Below are 18,699 nucleotides of genomic sequence, written 5' to 3'. Positions count from 1 at the left end.
CAAAACAAAATTGCATATAATTGGACAGCCAACAACAGTGGTGCTAGAAAAAATGAATATTTTATCAATCATCAGAGCATCAATCGGTTTCAGCTTAATAACTTTTTACTCAAGCGTCAGATCGTTTCGTAGTTTTCGAGACTTAGTTTCTTTGTTAAATTTCCTACAAAAACCACTTAACGGTTTATTTTTAGGAAGCAATAGATGACTCCTAGAGGAATTATTTTGTGAAAGTCCATTTTCCCATATAAAATCCCATGTAAACTTTAATCAATGGGCGCAAAAATATAGTTTCAGGGATCAAGCTAAGAATTTGCACAGATGTTCTAGGACCCAAATGGTACCCAAAAAGTTGCTCGGAGCTGGAATCTATTTTTTGTCCCACCCTAGTGTACACCTTTTACATACTTGATTTGTAAAGAAAATCAGGTATTTTGTTAATATGCTGTACTCATGAAACACTTTCGGTTGGCTGAATGATTATACTTTTTGAAAGATATGATAAAACCAAACCATAAATTTAAAAGATCCACTTCTTAACTTCGAATTCGCTGCAAACATATTTTACTTTACAACTTTTTTATATTAACAATAGCCATTTAAAATAAAAGTGTCAAATTTTAAAAACATCTCAATTCATTAGAAAATGTTTTCATGCTCCCTTATATAAACTACCTTGACAATAGAAATATTTGACACTTCAAGGTTTTCTCTACCAATTATAAAAATGTTTCTAAATCGATTAATTACGACATAAGTTATTAGCCGACGAAATACGATGAATGAACAGATGAACCTAACCCACAGAGATGTAACTACGTTATGAAACGGAAGTAGTGTAGCCAAAGGTGCAATATGCAAAAATAAAATCTTTTTTTTTTTAATTTTGCATTGGTAGACCTGCTAAAGGGGTTACACACCTTTTTATTTTTCGAAAAATCGAAATTTTCATTACTGGATCTGAAATTTTTGTTTTGCAGACGAGCATTTTTTAATACAATTTTTAGAGCTTAAAACAGTGATTCTTTGGGAAAAACATTCCCAAATGCAGGAAAAAATTATTATTTATTCAACTAATCGTTAAGGTATGAGGAATGGATTAATAAAAAGGGGTTTCGGGGAAGAGGCCATAACTCAGTCAATTATCAATATATTTTTATAAACATGTGCTTGTTTATTTTAGTGAAAAATGTACTACGAAAATACTATAAGTTTGATGTAATGAAATCATTACTTTATGCTTTTATGTAAGTCCGAACTTTCTTGACATTTTTCGCACAAAATTAATCACAAAGTATTAATCACAAAGTAATATATATGTTTAGGGACTAAAGAAGTATATTTTAACAGATTCGGTTTATTGAAGAGAGGAAAAAATGTGTCCCGTTTTTGTCAGTACCTTGGTTTATTTCAGGCTAATAAAAGGGTTAAAATAAACCATGGTGCTGATAGAAACGGGTCTTCACGACGTGATGAGCGTGCAAACATTACATAATCTCGTTTCATATAGGAGATATTTTAAATTTTAGAATGACACCTTGCCCCAGATAGTGGAGTAAGACATTTTCAAAGTTAAAACCATTAGTAAATTTAATCGTTCTTGAATACTTTAGTGTGCACACTGAAATGTTTTTTATTCATAACTAAAACCATTTCAGTGTAATTTAGATACTTATCGCCATCGATACATATGATTTAATCATATATTATTTTGTTTACGTTGATCCATGTATGATTTTGGGAAATGTGCGGCACCTCGCCCGAAATTACCCTATGGAATAAATGAAACATGGCAACATAACATTTCCCCAGGGAAGTTATCTAGGCCCGCTATTGGTTATATTATTCGTAAACGATTTGTGCTCCACTATACAGTCCCCTAAGTACATGTTCGCGGATTATCTGAAATTCTTTCGTGTAATTTCTGCGGCAGTCGATTGCTGTGCCATCCAAGCCGATATCGATTCGCTAATAAATTGGTGCACACTAAACGGGATGGAAGTAAACGTACAAAAGTGTAATGTGATCTCGTTCTATCGTAACAGGCACTTAACAACGTTTGGTTATAGAATGTCGACAAGCATTGTCAACCGTGTAAACACAGTTAAGGGACCATTCATAAATTACGTAACGCATTTAGGGGGGGGAGGGGGTACGACAAGTTGTGACATAGGGGGGAGGGGGTGTTAAATAGATCGTTATGTAACATGTTTTCATCGAAGAAAAAAAAATTTTTCTTGGAATTTGTTACGTAACAGGGGAGGGGGGGATGGAGAAATTTGTGACAATTTGTTACATAGGGGGAGGGGGGAGTCAATTTTGGGCAATTTTTGCGTTACGTAATTTATGAATGGTCCCTAAGGATCTAGGCATTCTTCTCGACAGCAAATTGAGTTTCACGCAGCACATTGCAATGTCTACAGCCAAAGCTTATGCCGTATTGGGGTTTATCAAAAGAAACACGCAACAATTCAACGATGTATACTGCCAAAATCGCTCTTCTGCGCACTTGTACGTAGCATTCTCGAGTACGGTGTCCTTGTGTGGGCACCCTATCATGCTGTACAAATCAACCGCGTCGAACGAATACAGCGTCACTTTGTTCATTACGCTCTGCGGTTACTACCTTGGACTGATCCTATTCGTCGACCGCCCTATGAACATCGATGCAATCTACTACGTTTGCCAACTCCTGCAAGTCGGATGATAATGCTGCAACAGCTCTTCGTGTTTGATCTTCTGGGAAACAATATAGATAGCCCGGAGTTGCTGAGCCAGCTCCAATTCAACGTACCGCCTAGACCCACCAGACGAACTGATTTCTTTCGGTTACCGATGTATCGTACTCTATTTTCTCAAAACAATCCGTTCAATGTATGCTGTCGTAATTTTAATGATGTAGCTGACAAATATGACTTTAACATTATTAAGACTACCTTTAAACATAGAATTAATATTAATTAAGGAGCTGTCTGTACGAGTAGCTCGAAGACCAGTATAAATAAATAAACATAAATTCCGAACTATTGAAAAAAATAAATAAAATTCAGTTGAATAGTTTTCGGCAATCGTGGTAAAGTCAAGGCACTTTTGGGAAAACGCCATTTCGCGATATTAGAGTTTAAAGCTGCAAGTAACCAGTGTTTTGGTCTAAATCTATAACAGCAATCAATTAACTGTAGTAGTAGCACCAAGTTGTTTAATAAAATAAGAATCAGAAGAAATTGTTACTCGTTATCGTGATTTTTCTACTCCTCGTCTAGGGTTCTTGGAGCACCACACCATATGCAAGGCGCACATGTGATATTTATTGTTTTGTTATTCATGCATAATTTTGTACCTTGTAATAAAACAAAAATGTTCAAATTTAAATGGAGGGCTGAAAATTCGATAAAGTAAATTAAAATACGTCCAATGTAAGACAGAAAAGACCAATTAATATGCATATATTTACAATTGAATAAAAGTATGGCTTCCTAAAATTTGGAATTAATGCACTATTGCGTGAATTGAATATTCAAATAATAAACTAAAACTGTGCTTGTATTTTATGTGACAGTGTCAAGTATCTGCACAATTTTAGGAATTATCACATGAAATAGAAACCCCAATCATATATGGAGATCCATTAAGAATCTATCATAGTAAAATCATTTATTCTGGCGCGAATATCCATCAACCACAAATACTAACTGAGTCAGTCATATAATGTTTATTTAGTTCAAGGCCGTCCATTTTTTGTTATAACTAATCTACCTATCAGAACAAAAACGTATAAATTGTATAGAAAATTAACGAAGCAGGAACCTCGAAAAATGCGGTAAAGTGTTACGAATATCCGATTTACTTGTGGAAGGAAGCAAAAACTAATTCCATCTGATGACCCTCACGGCGATTGACCCGCAGTTGAAGTTCCCAGGCGTTTTCAGCGAGACAAAAGTAACAGTCATGGCAAGTTAACAAACTGCTAGAACTCAGCGTACCACCTTGTGTTTCTGCACCCACCCACGTATTTGTCTGCATCAGCCTGCGTCCATTCATTCAAACTAGACCATACTCTTTTGGATTAAAAACAATGTTTTGATCACTCACTGTGTCGCCGGTTCGCGCTAACTTGCTAATGGTCACTGTGAATCAGAGAGTTTCCTCTCCACCTCAAGAGCAGCGAATTATATGAAGAAACGTATCACGCTTCACTCTGTAGACGGAGGATATATAAGAGGAAAGCTTCTGGACGCCTCAAGTTCCAGTAAGAAATCGATTGTCAGCAGGCAACGTTCATTCGAAAAAAACAAAGTGATTACGAAGAAACTAACATCATGCGTTATTTTGTAAGTGTTCCTATATTACAAAAGCTGATATAACCTATGGCCTATGGTTACTACTAAGTTTGCAGTAAACTATCAAATAAAAGAGAACACATGTTATAATTTGTTAATGTTTATTACTCAGTTGATACTGGAAGTGAAAAGTTATTTTCATCGGTTTAAATCACTATTAAATACAGCTCTACCTTGTTAATGAAACTGATACTTGGTTGTATATTATTTCTCGTATTTCAAAAATGTTTCAAAATTTAGCAAAAATGATTTACACAGCTTTGACCATGGTAAAACCAGCATGAGAGCGATGAATTGTTGAGTGGAGAAGCATGGTGCCTAGTTTGAATCCAACTGCTAAAACAATTTAATCGAAGTTTTTTGGTAGTTGAAAATAATATAGAAATATATATTCAATCATAGAGTGATTTCGAATCCAACAGCTTCGAAGGGTGTAGTTGGCAGCAACATTGTTTTCTCCATATACCCGTTCGTGTGAAAAAGAAACGATTTTTTTCCTCGTAAATGTGCAATCACTCTTCATAAAAGTTTACTTATTATTCGCGGCTTGCATAGTGTATGTTTTACATGCCAATCGAAGAAGCTCTACGAGATTGGAAAAGTGCGTGGTGTGTTTTTTTTCGAAAGTGATTTAAATTTTAAAACCCATAAATTCAAACGTTGTTGAAACTGCGCTATTACATTGGCCTTGGATTGTGAATCTCAGTTGACCGGCCGAGACAGAAATTCAGGGAGGTAAAACCTGATTCGTAAAACCGCCTTATTTTTATTAGAGTGTAAACCGACTAAACACTTCAACCGTGATGTTCGTAAAGAGTTCTTCGGCGCAAAAATCGTTAAATTAAACCCACGTATGTAAAATAGCCGCTGTTTATGTAAAGTTCCTTGAACCAGTTTAAAATGTATAATGCAGCATTCATCGATTTTTTCCGAGTCAACATTAATTTTAAAAAGTTTTTTATGTCTCTGGCGAGTTTTTCGGAGGAATGTTTTCTATAGATCTAATGATTTTAACTCATTTTCAATTAAGAAAAAAATTTGGACAGGGCAAAGGTGCACCGGGACCAACCGCATTATGAATTAAAATAAGCGTGATTTTTGAAGACTTGTTAAAAAATGTTGACGTTGTTAAAAAGTGCATTGAATTTTTTTTATATATTTTAAGAAATTTGAAATAAAAACCGGTTTCAAGGGGTTATATACCAAGTTGAAGCGAAAAAATCGAAAAAAATGTGCATTCTGAAAGTACATACTTTCCAAAACAAAATTTCATTCAGATCTGAGCACAAGCTTTCAAATTACAACCCTTCGCAGTGCGCTGGTTCCATCCACGAATGAAGTTAACACAAAACTTTAAACACGATTATCTCGGACTTCATTCATCGATTTGTGGACAGTTTCGGTGAAAATGATATCTCAAAAATTAGTCGGATGATTTCCATAATTCTTTTTATAATTGTTTGTATTTACATTCACGTGTAAGGGATTGTCGTATAGGTTGGGACGCTGTATAAGTTGGGACAGCTCGATATTTTCGTTCCTATGCAGTGTTGCCATCTGTTATTTTTAGTACATACTAGACTCGATCGTAGCTCACTTTTTATACCAAGTTGAAGTTATAGTTCATTATTGTCACAGCTACACTAAGCAGTGTCAAAAACCGAGCAAAAAATCTTTTGTTGTGCTGATTTTTGCGCCATCCTAAACTGAATCTTTTTCATCGAAATTTCAACGTAAATAATTTTAAAGTGTTAAGAAGTAACTAAAATGTTATTATCGATCAGGGTTTTGCGTTTGCTTCATTGGATTTTTTTTCTTCGAAAAATTGGTTGGGACAAGCGTGTCGTATAGGTTGGGACACCATACAATTACGCATGCGTACAAGATTGCGTACAAGTTTTACATGTAAAAACTGTGAGTCAGATTAACTTTGTCAAATGGAAGTAAATAAATCTTTCAGTTACTTATTCTTATTCTAAAATACCAATCAACAATTAAATATTAACCAAAAAATAAGTATAATGCATTAAAGTTTAAATTACCTTTAATTATTTAAATTATTTGAAGTGTCCCAACCTATACGACACTTTTTTGGCCATTTTGCCGTCATGTAGAAAATTGATCCTGAGTCTTATTTAAAATTCCAAATTAACATCTTCCATTCGCTGACATTAAGCCACATAATATATCTACAAAATAGTGTACTACAAGCTAAAAAATATTGTCATGGAAACAGCCTCTAAACAAACCCGTCCCAACCTAGACTAGATTCCCTTACTTGAACGGATCATTTTTCATTTAAACATTTTCGATTCGTTTTTTCATCGGAAAATTTACAAGTACACCAGAATAAATTTTTCGGAGTTTCGGTGAACTAATATTTTTATACAAAATTTGCATGAAACCCTTAAAAAATACAAACTCACTTTTTCCCTCAATTTATATTTTTTTGAAAACTATGTATGCACAAATTTCATAATTAATTTAGTTATAGATTTTATGGTCTTCATACGCAAAGATTGTTTCAAACAATTTTCTTCTTAATGGAGAAAACATAGTTTTTACAGAATTTTTGTCCACTAAGGAGCAATATATCATAGTGTTTTTTGGAAACATCCTCGGGGACCATTCATAAATTACGTAACGCTTTTAGGGGGAGGGGGAGGGGGTACAACAAGTTGTGACATGTTGTGACATAGGGGGGAAGGGGAGTTAGCTAGATCGTTACGTAACATGTTTTCGCCGAAGATAAAAAAAATTTCTAGGAATTTGTTACGTAACAGGGGAGGGGGGGATGAAGAAATTTGTGACAATTTGTTACATAGGGGGAGGGGGGAGTCAATTTTGGGCAATTTTTGCGTTACGTAATTTATGAATGGTCCTCGCGATCACTGACAACATTAAACCTCTGTCGCTGAAACCGTTCAAAGCCAAATTTGACATACTCCTGGACTCACAACTGATATTCAGAAATCATTACTCTCATGTTATAGCACATGCAAATAGAAACCTCGGCTTCATTATAAGAATCGCCAAAGAATTCACTGATCCATATTGTTTACGGGCACTCTATTTCTCACTAGTTCGATCTGTCCTGGAAGCTTCAGCACCCATTTGGTGTCCTTATACGAACATTTGGATCAACCGAATAGAAGCAGTGCAGGCAAGATTCCTCCGTTTTGCTCTTAGAACTCTCCCATGGCGTAACCCAGCAGAGCTACCACCGTACATCGATCGCTGTCGTCTGCTCGATATGGAAACCCTAGCGAAAAGGCGGAACACATTTAGAGCAGTATTTGTTGGGAAGATATTAACTGGTCAAATAGATGCTCCAGATATTCTCTCACAAATAAATATCTATGTGCCTCCTAGAAATCTCAGATCGCATAACTTCTTAAGACTGAAATTTCAGCGCACAGAGTACGGTCAGAACGAACCCATTAGGGCGATGTGTAATGTTTTTAATAGTGTTTATGACCATTTTGACTTTTCTGTATCTTGCGATGTTTTCAAAAATAGACTAAGAAGGTTGACTTAGATTTTAAGATTCCATTTTTGTAATATTTGTAATTTTTGTTCTTGCAATACTGTGTACTATGTGATTATGTTTAATTGTAGCGTAAAATCATTGTAATCAACTGTGAAAAATTTGAAAAGATGATGGGTTTTTACGCCCATTTGAGGATTGCTTCTGAAGTATATCCTGAAATGAGCTTTTCCCATTCTAGAAACATTTCATGTAGACCAACACAGGTCAGATGAAAAAAAGTAAGAATAAATAAATACAAAGAATAAATAAATAAATAACCAATAGGGATGCATCCGTTGATTTTGGTAACATCTTGCTCATACACACTCATATTTTCAGACGTGTATACTGCCCATGATATCAGTCCCATAAAGATAGGAAATCCCATAGAAAAAGGGACAAATGTGCGATCATGGGCAGTATATGTCCATCTTATGAACTATAACGCTTTGAAGCAGCTGTAGTTTTTAGTTTCGGCAAGCTTTGCTCATAAACACAGGTAAAGCTAATAACTGGGACTATTATATTTCTTTTTAGCACTAGCAGTTATAACTACTGTTCATATAACTGAAATTATAATAATTAATCTGATTGGATTTTGCTACAGCAGTGCTGCCAGAGAAACTTTCAGTAAACCTTTGTCTCACAACATTATTGTGAATGGATAAAACCAATCAATTTAGATTTGTTCGGATATCTTTTTTTATGTAATTGGACTATTCTAAATACTCTAGGAACATTGTATTGAGCATCGGTAGGTAAAAATTAAGCAGCTTCTAGCACTGTGTCAGAAGCTCATATGGAACAAAACAGATATTTCGTGTTTCTTAACCTCAACAGTCTTAAGGAAAAATAGTTTAGAACCCTACATGCGCTTAAGGGGTTAGGGGAACATGGGGAGACTTGACCAAGCGCAAAATTCTATTTTCGGCTATGGCGTCTTCTATTCGATTCTCAATTTTTTTTCAAAAATATTTTTATACTTGTTTCGATCCCTTAAGGTAATTTTAAAAGTTTGGAGAAAAAAATCCTTTCGTTGCAGAAAATATTACGTGATTAATAAATTTGCATCAAATGATGTAATTTTTTATCAAAATTTGTATGGACATATCTACTCGACTACTAGTTACTATTAATGTACTAATCTACCATCTTAATCCTTGTGAAGCAGTGAAATGATTTTACAGAAACTGGAACATTGGAATAGTTATTAGTAGAATTTACATGACATTGAACGCAATAACTAATGTTGGGGAGACTTGACCAAGATTTTATGGGGAGACTTGACCAAGTGGCGATCAGCTGAAGAAAGATACAAAATTCTTAATATTTATTATGCTTTGGTATCTACTGTTAATGTTAATCACGCCATAAAAAAATCCCACTCCAAACATAAGTCTTTATATTTTAATATTTGTAAACAAAGTTAGCAATAGTAGGACTGATTTCGTGACGTGTGAACATGCAATGCAAGCAGTACAGTTAATCCTTAAAAATAAATGCATTAAAAAAATTAAAATTTATCAAATGCAACTCTTTTATTATTTTTACTGCTACCTAAGGATCTCGACAATAGGGAAAAAAATAATTACAGTATGTTTTATGTTTATTATTTTTTGTTATGACTTTCAAAATTCTCTTGGTCAAGTCTCCCCACGCCTTGGTCAAGTCTCCCCGCAAAGGGGAGACTTGACCAGAAAAAACGATCACAGAAAAACTTTTGTAACTTTTCAAAAATTATATTAAAAATTCTGCAAAAAATCATAAAGACGCGCAATAACTTTGCGCATTATATCTGAATGACTTTTGAGGAATTGAAGGCTTTTTAGAGATTTATGCAGTTTTAGCTGAAAACCTGGTCAAGTCTCCCCATGTTCCCCTACATATGTTGAATTCGGCTAAAAATCGATTTTTTTTATTCTTCTATCGTTAAGTTCAGGTTTTTAAAAATGTTATCTCAAATTTTTATAGAGATGGGCGCAGTAGACGGAAAGTTACAGCGTTTTTCAGCTTACTCCCTAATGGAGGCGTGGCTTATACTTGAAACTTTAAACGCGATTACATCATACACTAATGATTTTTTTTTAGTTTTATGCATTCAGCTTGTTGGATTGGAATCGTAGTCACGGCGAATCTCTTTGAAAAATACGCGTTTTGCGGAAATTGCTATAACTTCGACTTTTAATAATATTTTTTCGTGTTCTCAAGTGGATTTCGCAAATTGGACATTGTAATACGCTAGACGTATAACAAGTACCTTTACAAAAATTCAAACTTTTCCCTTTTTCCGCATCTCAACATATATAACCCCTTGAAAAGAGTTGTGTGTGAAACAGTTACTAACCCGATACTTTAAAAAACCTTCCCGAGTATATTTCGAACTGTACTGCGAACGGTTCCGATTTTGTTGGCCACATCCTTGCCCGAAAATCTTAGATTTGCTTTGAAAGCTGTCTTGACGTCCTGATGTAGCTTTCAATCCACTGTTCAACGCCATGGAACCTTCCGGGAGACAGATAAACGTTTGTTGAAACATATCGGAACTGCAGATACTGTGGTTTTGGCCATTTTCAAGTCCTTAGTGATCTTCACACGACTATGTTGGCTATTCATTCCTTGTACGACCAATTAATTCTCTCCTTTTGTTATGACTGCGACTAACCATTCAATATAGGAACCCCTTTTCAAAATATCGAGAAAAAAAGGAGTGTAAGATTTTGAACGTTAGTAACATTCATTATAGTCAACGTAATTATGCCAAATATGCACTAATCAGTTGAAAAAATGGTTATCAATTTTCTATTACATTTGGAAGTATGTATGACCTCTGGAAGCGATACAAAAACTGATTTCCAGAATGTCTTTCGGAAGGGACGCGGAGAAACTGTACGTTCATGCAGTACAGTAGGAAGACTGCACTATGGATTCTCAGCGTCCACATATATAAAAGCGCATGTAATTTTTGTGTCTCATTTAGTGATAAGAAATTTCAATTTAATAATGAATGCTCTTTCATTCACTCGGAGGTCGAAGTCGAAGTTGTCATCTACCCAACGTACAGTGCAATAAGATGTGCTAGCTTCTCGACCATGCTGTTAGACTCCGACCTAACGTCTGACTCCTAGCAAGTAGAAGGTAAAGAATTCCACACTCTTCCTTTCGATAATGCTTAGTAATTTCGGGTGAGTTGGGGTGATGTCGCATTCTCAACATCTCGTATATTGAGTCACTTTACTACGATAATATGATAGTCAATTTATTCTTAGAAAATTTACAGCACTAGATATGTAAAATAATCCTTATTATTCACCGACAAAAAATATTAATAATTATATGTATCCAGTTGCACCGAAAATTTTCAGTACCACGTTAAGGGAGGGGTAAGGGTTTCAGCTTAAAAAAAATACTTTTTTGTGATTTTTTAGAAATTTGGATGAAGCGAATCGAACAAAACTTCAAATTACATTGAAATGTATCATTTCAATAACATTCTATATTGTTTCCATGCAAAAATATCAACAAGCGACTTGTTTGCGAAGCTTTTTGTGGAACGTCTCTGGAAAAACACGATTTGCGGTATCAAACTTTGCATACCTACATATTCTATATAAAAATACCTAACCTCTACGTCGAGTTTTCGAGATAATTTTTAAATTGAGGGGGTTTTTTACTCATAAAATGGCGGAACATTTCGTAACATCTAGTAATTTTTATTTAAAATGGAAAACGATGTCGAAAGCAGTCTAAATTAAACTACGAAGTGATTCCAAAATCTCATGTTTCACCATTCACAGAATTTTTTTCTTGTAGCACTGCTCTAGCGGAACTCTATCAAACTGGTTGCAATAACTTCTGTTTTACTAATGATACTTATAACCAGGGTTACCATATTCACAGATTTTTCTGTAATGTCACAGATTTTTTTCATAATTTTTGATCACAGATTCTTTTTTACAGATGACAGATTTTTGGCGTTTTGATGAAAATTTTACAGATTTTCACAGATTTTTGGAAATATTATGATTTTTCACAGATTTTTTGGAAATTTATCACAGATTTTTTTCCTGTTTTAGCCATCACAGATGGTAAAAAGATTTTTTTGACTGAAACACAGATTTTAATGTGGCATCCCTACTTATAACTGTTAATGCTCAAATGAAAGGTAATAGTCACCGTTATAAGCCTTACTTGTTGTTGTGCACATATGTTTACTAAGTGAAAAGTTATGGCTGCTTAAAAACGCTTTTTGCCAATAACATGGACATGACGGGCCTAAAGATGCCATTAGTATTCTGAGTAGGATTCAATTGAAATCATAAGCTAGATAACGTCAAAATTGTGATCAGGCTTCCATCAGATTGTTGAAGGGAATAATAGGAGAAGAGCGGAATTGGGTCAAATTTCCCTGGAAATATGAGCATTTGTTTTACAAAGGATTTCATTGAAAAAATGAGCATAATTCGATCAGTATCCTGAATAAATCATAATCTTCTATCTTGAACAGGATCTCACCAGACCTTTTAGAAACTTTTCTCTACAATCTTGCATTAAAATTCAGAGCAAGAAAATGTAGAAAAATGGATAAGGATTCAATCGGAATTCTGAGACAGATTCCATTGAAATGCTAAGAAGACGTCGATCAACATCCTGAAATAAATCCAAGAAGAATCATGAGAAACATGTTATCAGTATGCCAAGATAATGCCAGAAACCGACCGGGCGAAGCCAGTATAATGGCATTTTATGTGTCAAAAAGGCTTGCAGTTACCAATATATGTATTGCGAGAAAAATGCACTTTTAATTATAAACTGAAAAAATTGCATATTTGGCAGCATTGCAACTAAATCTGGTATTTTTTCCAGATTCCTTGAAACATTTCCTTCAAGAAGCAGCCTGCGGATTGATTCTAGTGCAAACAGTACCAGATATATAATCAGAAATTTTTTTAATGCTATGTTAAAATTAGGAGTTTCCCATGAATCGAGGAGTGGTTCAATCGACACAATAAATTGAATTATCAAATATTGGCTCTAGATGAATTAGTTCTTCAAAATTGGATCCAATCCGTAAAGGTAGATATCAAGATTTAGGTCACTTTGCGCGGAATATCCTGATATAAAAAATTTTTTTAAGGTAGGCCAAATTTTGAGAGGAGTAACCGTAGTTCCCCCATTCCCTGAAAAAATTCTATTGATTGCAATGATCGCACCACAGAGAACAGACGTCCATCTTCAGCATTCAACTTGTGTAAAATCTCTAACGATTTCGAAGGTAGTTGGGATATCCAAACCAGGTGCGCTACTGTCATCATGTTTTTTTGTGGCTGAGTTTGACAAAATTGACAGCGGTTATTCCTCTACCCAGTCAAACTACTCCGGAACCGGTTCGAACTTCCAGCATGAATTCCAGCTCATATGCATCAACCGATAGAGACGGAATCGGTTGTTTTCTTTGAGCAAGATTCCCTACTGAATCCATTCAGGTTCGAACCGGTTCCGGAATGGATTTGACGGATAGTTGGGATAGGTTGGTGTGGCGGCGCTAGTGTTTATCGTATATTAATTCAAATGTTTACACACGTTTTTTAAATATTTTTGTTCGATCATGGATGTCTATACTCTGTGATCGCACTATAATTAGACATTCTATGTAAAATTCAACTTTGAAACACCGGGATAATCGTGTCATTATCCCCGGATAATCGAATCACGGATAATTTCGAATGACACCCGGCCCCAGATAGTGGTGCAAGATATTTTCAATGTCAAAGAATATGGTATCCATCCGGTACCGTGTCATAACGTCCGAAGGGTGGTGCGTCACAACATCCGGGACATTATGACGCATCAGGCTGCCTCATAGCATCCGAAAACGGAGGTGCGTCATAAGGTCCCGGACTTTATGACAGATATTCATTTTCGGATCTTATAACGCACCCCTTGTGCGTCATAATGTCCCAGACGTTATGATGCACCCCCTGGACTAAATGACACAATACTTCTGCGCCATATCAAAATCTCAGGACGCGTCATAAGATCCCAGACATTATGACGCAGCACCTCTTTCGGGCGTTGTTACACAAGTATAATTTCTGATCTTTTAACGTATCATTGGTTTCGGATGTTATGACGCACCCTTCTGCGTCATAATGTCCCAGACGTTGTGACGTACCACTCTTCGGACGTTATGACATGGTACCTATCCATCCATGTTTTTTTTTAAATACAGAGTAATGGTTATAAGAAACTTTCATTTTTAACACTCATACTAGCAAGGCTCCCATTTCAAAGCATACTCTACCGGAGTGTCGAAACAAAAAATTACTTTATAATAACAGCAAAATTGGTTGGTTTTGGTCAAACCACGCCATATCGCTTAATTAGTCTCTCGAAATATGTGAAACGACTTGTTCAAATAACTCAACGATCTAAATACGTTTATACAGGCGACACTCATGGTAGTAGCATCATACATTGCCGTTTCCTATGCACTTGGTTTTGGTCTACTAGGAGGACTGGGCGGAAATAGCGGCTACGGTGCTAACAGTGGTTACGGTGGATATGGAGGATACGGCGGATATGGAGGATACGGCGGATACGGAGGATATGGGGGATACGGTGGTAAATAAAATTTGTTACGGAGATTCCTTTATTTGCGAGAGACAAAACTCGTAATGAAAATTAAAATTGTGCTTCACGTTTCAGGTTACAATCCTGGGTACGGTGGCTATAATCCTTGTAAGTAACTACATGAATAAATTCTGAAGAACTACACCACGCATACTCAACTTTTGTTTACAGGGTATGGATACCAAGGCTACGGGGGATATGGAGGTTATGGAGGGTACGGTGGATATGGAGGTAAGATTTTACTTATTTTGTTACAATAAACCAACGAAAAATCGAGAAGAAAATCTCCACTTAGTTGATGTCAATGAATTATATATTAATTTTTGTAATGCAGGTTATGGGCCTTTCGAAGGTAACGGGTATGGTAAGTGCCCAATAATCATGTAATTATCATTCAGGTCGTATCTCTAACACTGCATTACTCATTATAAATATTCTACATTACAGTTTGCATATGCTATCATTCGTTTAAATATATAAAAAAAGCTACATGATGTCTAAGAAAACTATTAAGTTTGTAAACATTTTCTTTTTCAAGGGTACCCCGGCAAATACGGAGGGATCTATAATGCATATGGAACATATGGTAACAAACCCTACTACTGAGGAAAGTTTATTCTAATCATTCTAGTTTACAAAATGTGATATTTCAATGCTGTTAATAATAAATGATTTGTTTTCTAAATAATGTTTCGACTATTCAAATATTTATTAAAAGAAATTGAGCATTCCTGTGGAAACGAAAAAGGATAGTACAAAACATCTGCTCCTGTTGAATGAGTGCACCATAATCACAGACTAACAGACATAACACTATGAGGGAATTCCCTCAAAAAACATTGATCCGACAACTTTTCCAGAAAACTAGCTCCACCTTTTATTCACGGTCCCATACACTCATTTACTGGTGGGTTACCCCCTCAGGTTTGGGAGCAATTTTTCACTAGTTGTCTATCCCCCATACGCTTGTTCATATGTCAGTGGCGCCATAATTTCAAATGCGACCACAGTCCCAACTACAAATATATTTAAAATGACCGTTAAAGCGGGCGAACCTTTGTTTCTAAGTGTTATCACAGACTAACAGACATAACACTCAAAAACAAAGCTTCGCCCGCTTTAACGGTCATTTTAAATATATTTGTAGTTGGGACTCTGGCCACATTTGAAATTATGGCGCCACTGACATATGAACAAGCATATAGGGGATATACCACTACTGAAAAATTGTTCCCAAACCTGAGGGGTAACCCACCAGTAAATGAGTGTTTGGGAGTGTGAATAAAAGGTGGAGCTAATGTTATAGGAAAATTGCTGGATCGATATTTTTTTAGGGAATTCCCTCATAGTGTTATGTCTGTTAGTCTGTGCCATAATGTCGAAAGCGTTCAAGTCATAATTTGGTATACGGTATGATATTTCAGATGCTTATAGAAAGAATAATAGATTTCTAGTAGATAATTACTCAAATTTGAAAATTGCTTGCGACGTTAGATGAATTGAAACAAAATTATGCACTCTCCAATTTATTGTTCAATAGAACGCTCGAGGGCGAAATACGAAGATCAGATTGTTGCTGTTTAAAAAGGAAAATAACAGTCGATAAATTCGACCACAGCCGTTTCCGAACCTTGAACCTAAGCCCATCGTTTTGATTTTACTGTGGTGTTCAGTATATTATTCAGTTAGTAAAGGTTGTCTCTGTTTTGTTTACCGCCGTTTTGCTAGGGCTGCTAATGAATTGTCCTCACTGGAGCAGAATAATCGCCGTTAGCAAAGATAAGTAAGCGATTTATTTTTCTTTTTTCCTTGCATAAATTCCGCTAAGTGAAAATCATTCCCATTCTCACAACACTCCCCTAATGCTCGAATGGCCGAGGGTGAAAACGCATCTGATATCAACAACTCTGATTCCCCTATTCTATTACTCCCTGACCCGAACAAAACTATAAAACCCGCGGGTCATTTTTTCAGACCGGGAAGAAACCGGAAATATATTACAAATTTCTTGAGACCAGACTGCTCAGTACCTGGCCATTACTCAGATAACGTGTTCGGATGAATAAGATAAGCAAACAAAGCGAGCGCTTCATATGGGATTTTCGTGTCTACGTACCTGTAATGGCAGTGGAGATTATGGGCGTGATCTCCATTCCTAATGCGTGAAGTGCGAAGAATTTTTCAATTACGGTGTTGGTTGCCGCAAAGGTACCTCACTTCAACAGATCAACAGATTTTGGATTTAAAGAAATTGCATACAGCTCAAATCAATGAGGGTTAGACTATTTACATCTATTTACTCCTCAACAAACTCGCTTCGGGTAACCATCGCCGGTTCGTCTTTTTTCTAACTATATCTTCTGGGTAAGATTTGTCAAAGTCTTCTCCTGTAAGCACCGCGAGTCATAACCTGCATCAATTGCAAACACCTATTGTAACAATAAGAAACTGTAGCAAATGCAAGGAAGCGCATAATGATAATTCTTTTGGAAAAGAAACTGAAAATGTATTTACTGCGGGGAAGCCCTATGTACAAGTAGCGCGGATTTAAAATTAAGCGCTGTGTTAAAGTGTTGGAAGGTTGGAGGGTTGGAACACTGTGACGGATTGCCACAGTTCGGCTGTCTCGATGGAGGACACATGCAGCTGTTTGAGCTGCTTGGCACAGTATTCCTTAAGAATACTGATCTTCTGGTCTTTATTGTCGTTTGCGCTTTGAGCTTTACTTTCCTTTAGAGATGGCATACAGTGAATACCCGATTTTATCAGCCCACGATTTTATCTACCCCCGATTTTATCAGCTTTTCGACCCGATTTTATCACCTTCATATGAAAATTGATAGTTGGTAGTCTGATGGGCTCTAGCAGACGAACCAAGTTGAATTCGAGTAAATCCTTTCTTGGGCATATATTTCTTATCTTAGAGATCCGAAAAATGCAAAAATAATATCAATTTTTTTTTAAATTTTGCACTGTCAGACCGCCTTAAGGGGAACTTAAAGTAAATAATTAGAAAAGGTTGCGAGGCTATTAGTTTTCAACTAGCAATAATCGCACCTCGGTTGTACCTCATTGGTTACGATATCGCCACTGCGCAAAGCTTGGTTGCGAGGCTATATCGAAGAACCAAAGAAGAATATTTTAAGAGCTTCGGTTTATTAAAAATACAGAAAAACATATGTCCCGATTTTATCAATGTCCCTATTTTATCAGCTTAAAATTCGCCAATAAAAACGTGTCTTCACTGTATTGAAAGCTTTGTATCTGCGCTTTGGTTGTGTCCGTTTAGTCGTCCTTGGCGTTTCATATGGTGGTGTTGGCGTAGCTTGGGCTTTGTGGTTGTGGTTATTAAAACTCAGTTATTAAAAATCAAAAAATTAGCTCAAAAACCAGTATAGAACCAGATACAATAACCAGGGGACCAACAGGCTTGCCGTCGAGCGTTTTTGTTATTCACCGGAAGTTCGTGACCCTCTGAGACTTCAGCTCTTTCAGGAGTCTAGCTTCTTCTATTTTTTCTGTGTCGGGATCGTAGATAAAGGGGGTTGGGTGAGGGATAATCTCCACCTTTTGACATAAACTGATCCACTTTCTATGGGCTATAAAGGTGTTCTTGGATCAGATTGTAAACTCATATATGGACCCCTTTGCCTCTTTTGTTGCACTCACCAGGTTCCTTGGGTATGTCTCTAGCACTGCCTGTGCCGATTTCAGGAAAAGGAAGAAATCGGCGGGGAGGCGTTGTTCATCGTTTCCTGGCCCGTTGATTGCTTTTAAGGTTGCACAGAGAATGGGCAAAAATCGAAAACGTATGTAGAATGTTGTTACAGTACTGCTGATTAATGAATGTTGTTACAGTATTTCTGGTTAATTTTCATGAAGATCTAGCACACGGTGTGGAAGAAACTGCTTTTTTCGTTTTCGATTTTTGCCCATTCTCTGTGCAACCTTAATAGTATGCCCTGTTGATCTATCACATCCCCGGAATTCAGGCAGCCGGGAAGTGATCGACTAAGCGGGGGGTCCACACCTTAATCCGGGAGAAGGGGCGTGGCATTTGTAGGATTTAAAAATTAGTAGAAATAAAAAAATAATATCAACTTATTGAGATATCGGCAGCATTGTGCTAGATCGACGGACTGGCTAGTGATGACCATCCGTTTGGAGGTTAGAGTGAACTAGTCTTGTTTACAGACGATC

The 18,699-nt window shown here is 36.2% G+C and overlaps 1 protein-coding gene and 1 pseudogene across 2 annotated transcripts; one reads left to right on the top strand and one right to left on the bottom strand.

Moving 5' to 3' along the window:
- Positions 1-4,212: 4,212 nt before the first annotated feature.
- Positions 4,213-15,187, top strand: LOC131683529 (keratin-associated protein 19-2-like). 2 transcript variants are annotated; one of them, XM_058965580.1, is made up of 6 exons: positions 4,213-4,331; positions 14,316-14,490; positions 14,575-14,607; positions 14,671-14,730; positions 14,834-14,863; positions 15,038-15,187. In XM_058965580.1, the coding sequence occupies exons 1-6, from the start codon at positions 4,320-4,322 to the stop codon at positions 15,103-15,105; spliced, it is 378 nt and encodes a 125-aa protein (XP_058821563.1). In that variant the 5' UTR covers positions 4,213-4,319; the 3' UTR covers positions 15,106-15,187. The 2 variants fall into 2 exon arrangements, with proteins under 2 accessions (XP_058821563.1, XP_058821564.1); XM_058965581.1 differs by lacking the exon at positions 14,834-14,863.
- A 2,223-nt stretch (positions 15,188-17,410) lies between these two features.
- LOC131686443 (U4 spliceosomal RNA) lies at positions 17,411-17,601 on the bottom strand (annotated as a pseudogene).
- Between the last annotated feature and the right edge of the window lie 1,098 nt (positions 17,602-18,699).

The sequence above is a fragment of the Topomyia yanbarensis genome, chromosome 2 (genome assembly GCF_030247195.1).
Source record: "Topomyia yanbarensis strain Yona2022 chromosome 2, ASM3024719v1, whole genome shotgun sequence".
In the NCBI taxonomy this organism is placed as follows: domain Eukaryota; kingdom Metazoa; phylum Arthropoda; class Insecta; order Diptera; family Culicidae; genus Topomyia; species Topomyia yanbarensis.
The sequence above is the reverse complement of the archived record's forward strand: the minus strand, read 5'-3'. Positions and strand labels throughout refer to the sequence as shown.

Excerpts from the sequence above, each read along its gene's own strand:
- LOC131683529 (XM_058965580.1), top strand. Across the intron at positions 14,491-14,574 it reads AGGATATGGGGGATACGGTG|GTTACAATCCTGGGTACGGT; the intron begins GTAAATAAAATT and ends TTCACGTTTCAG. Across the intron at positions 14,608-14,670 it reads GTACGGTGGCTATAATCCTT|GGTATGGATACCAAGGCTAC; the intron begins GTAAGTAACTAC and ends TTTTGTTTACAG.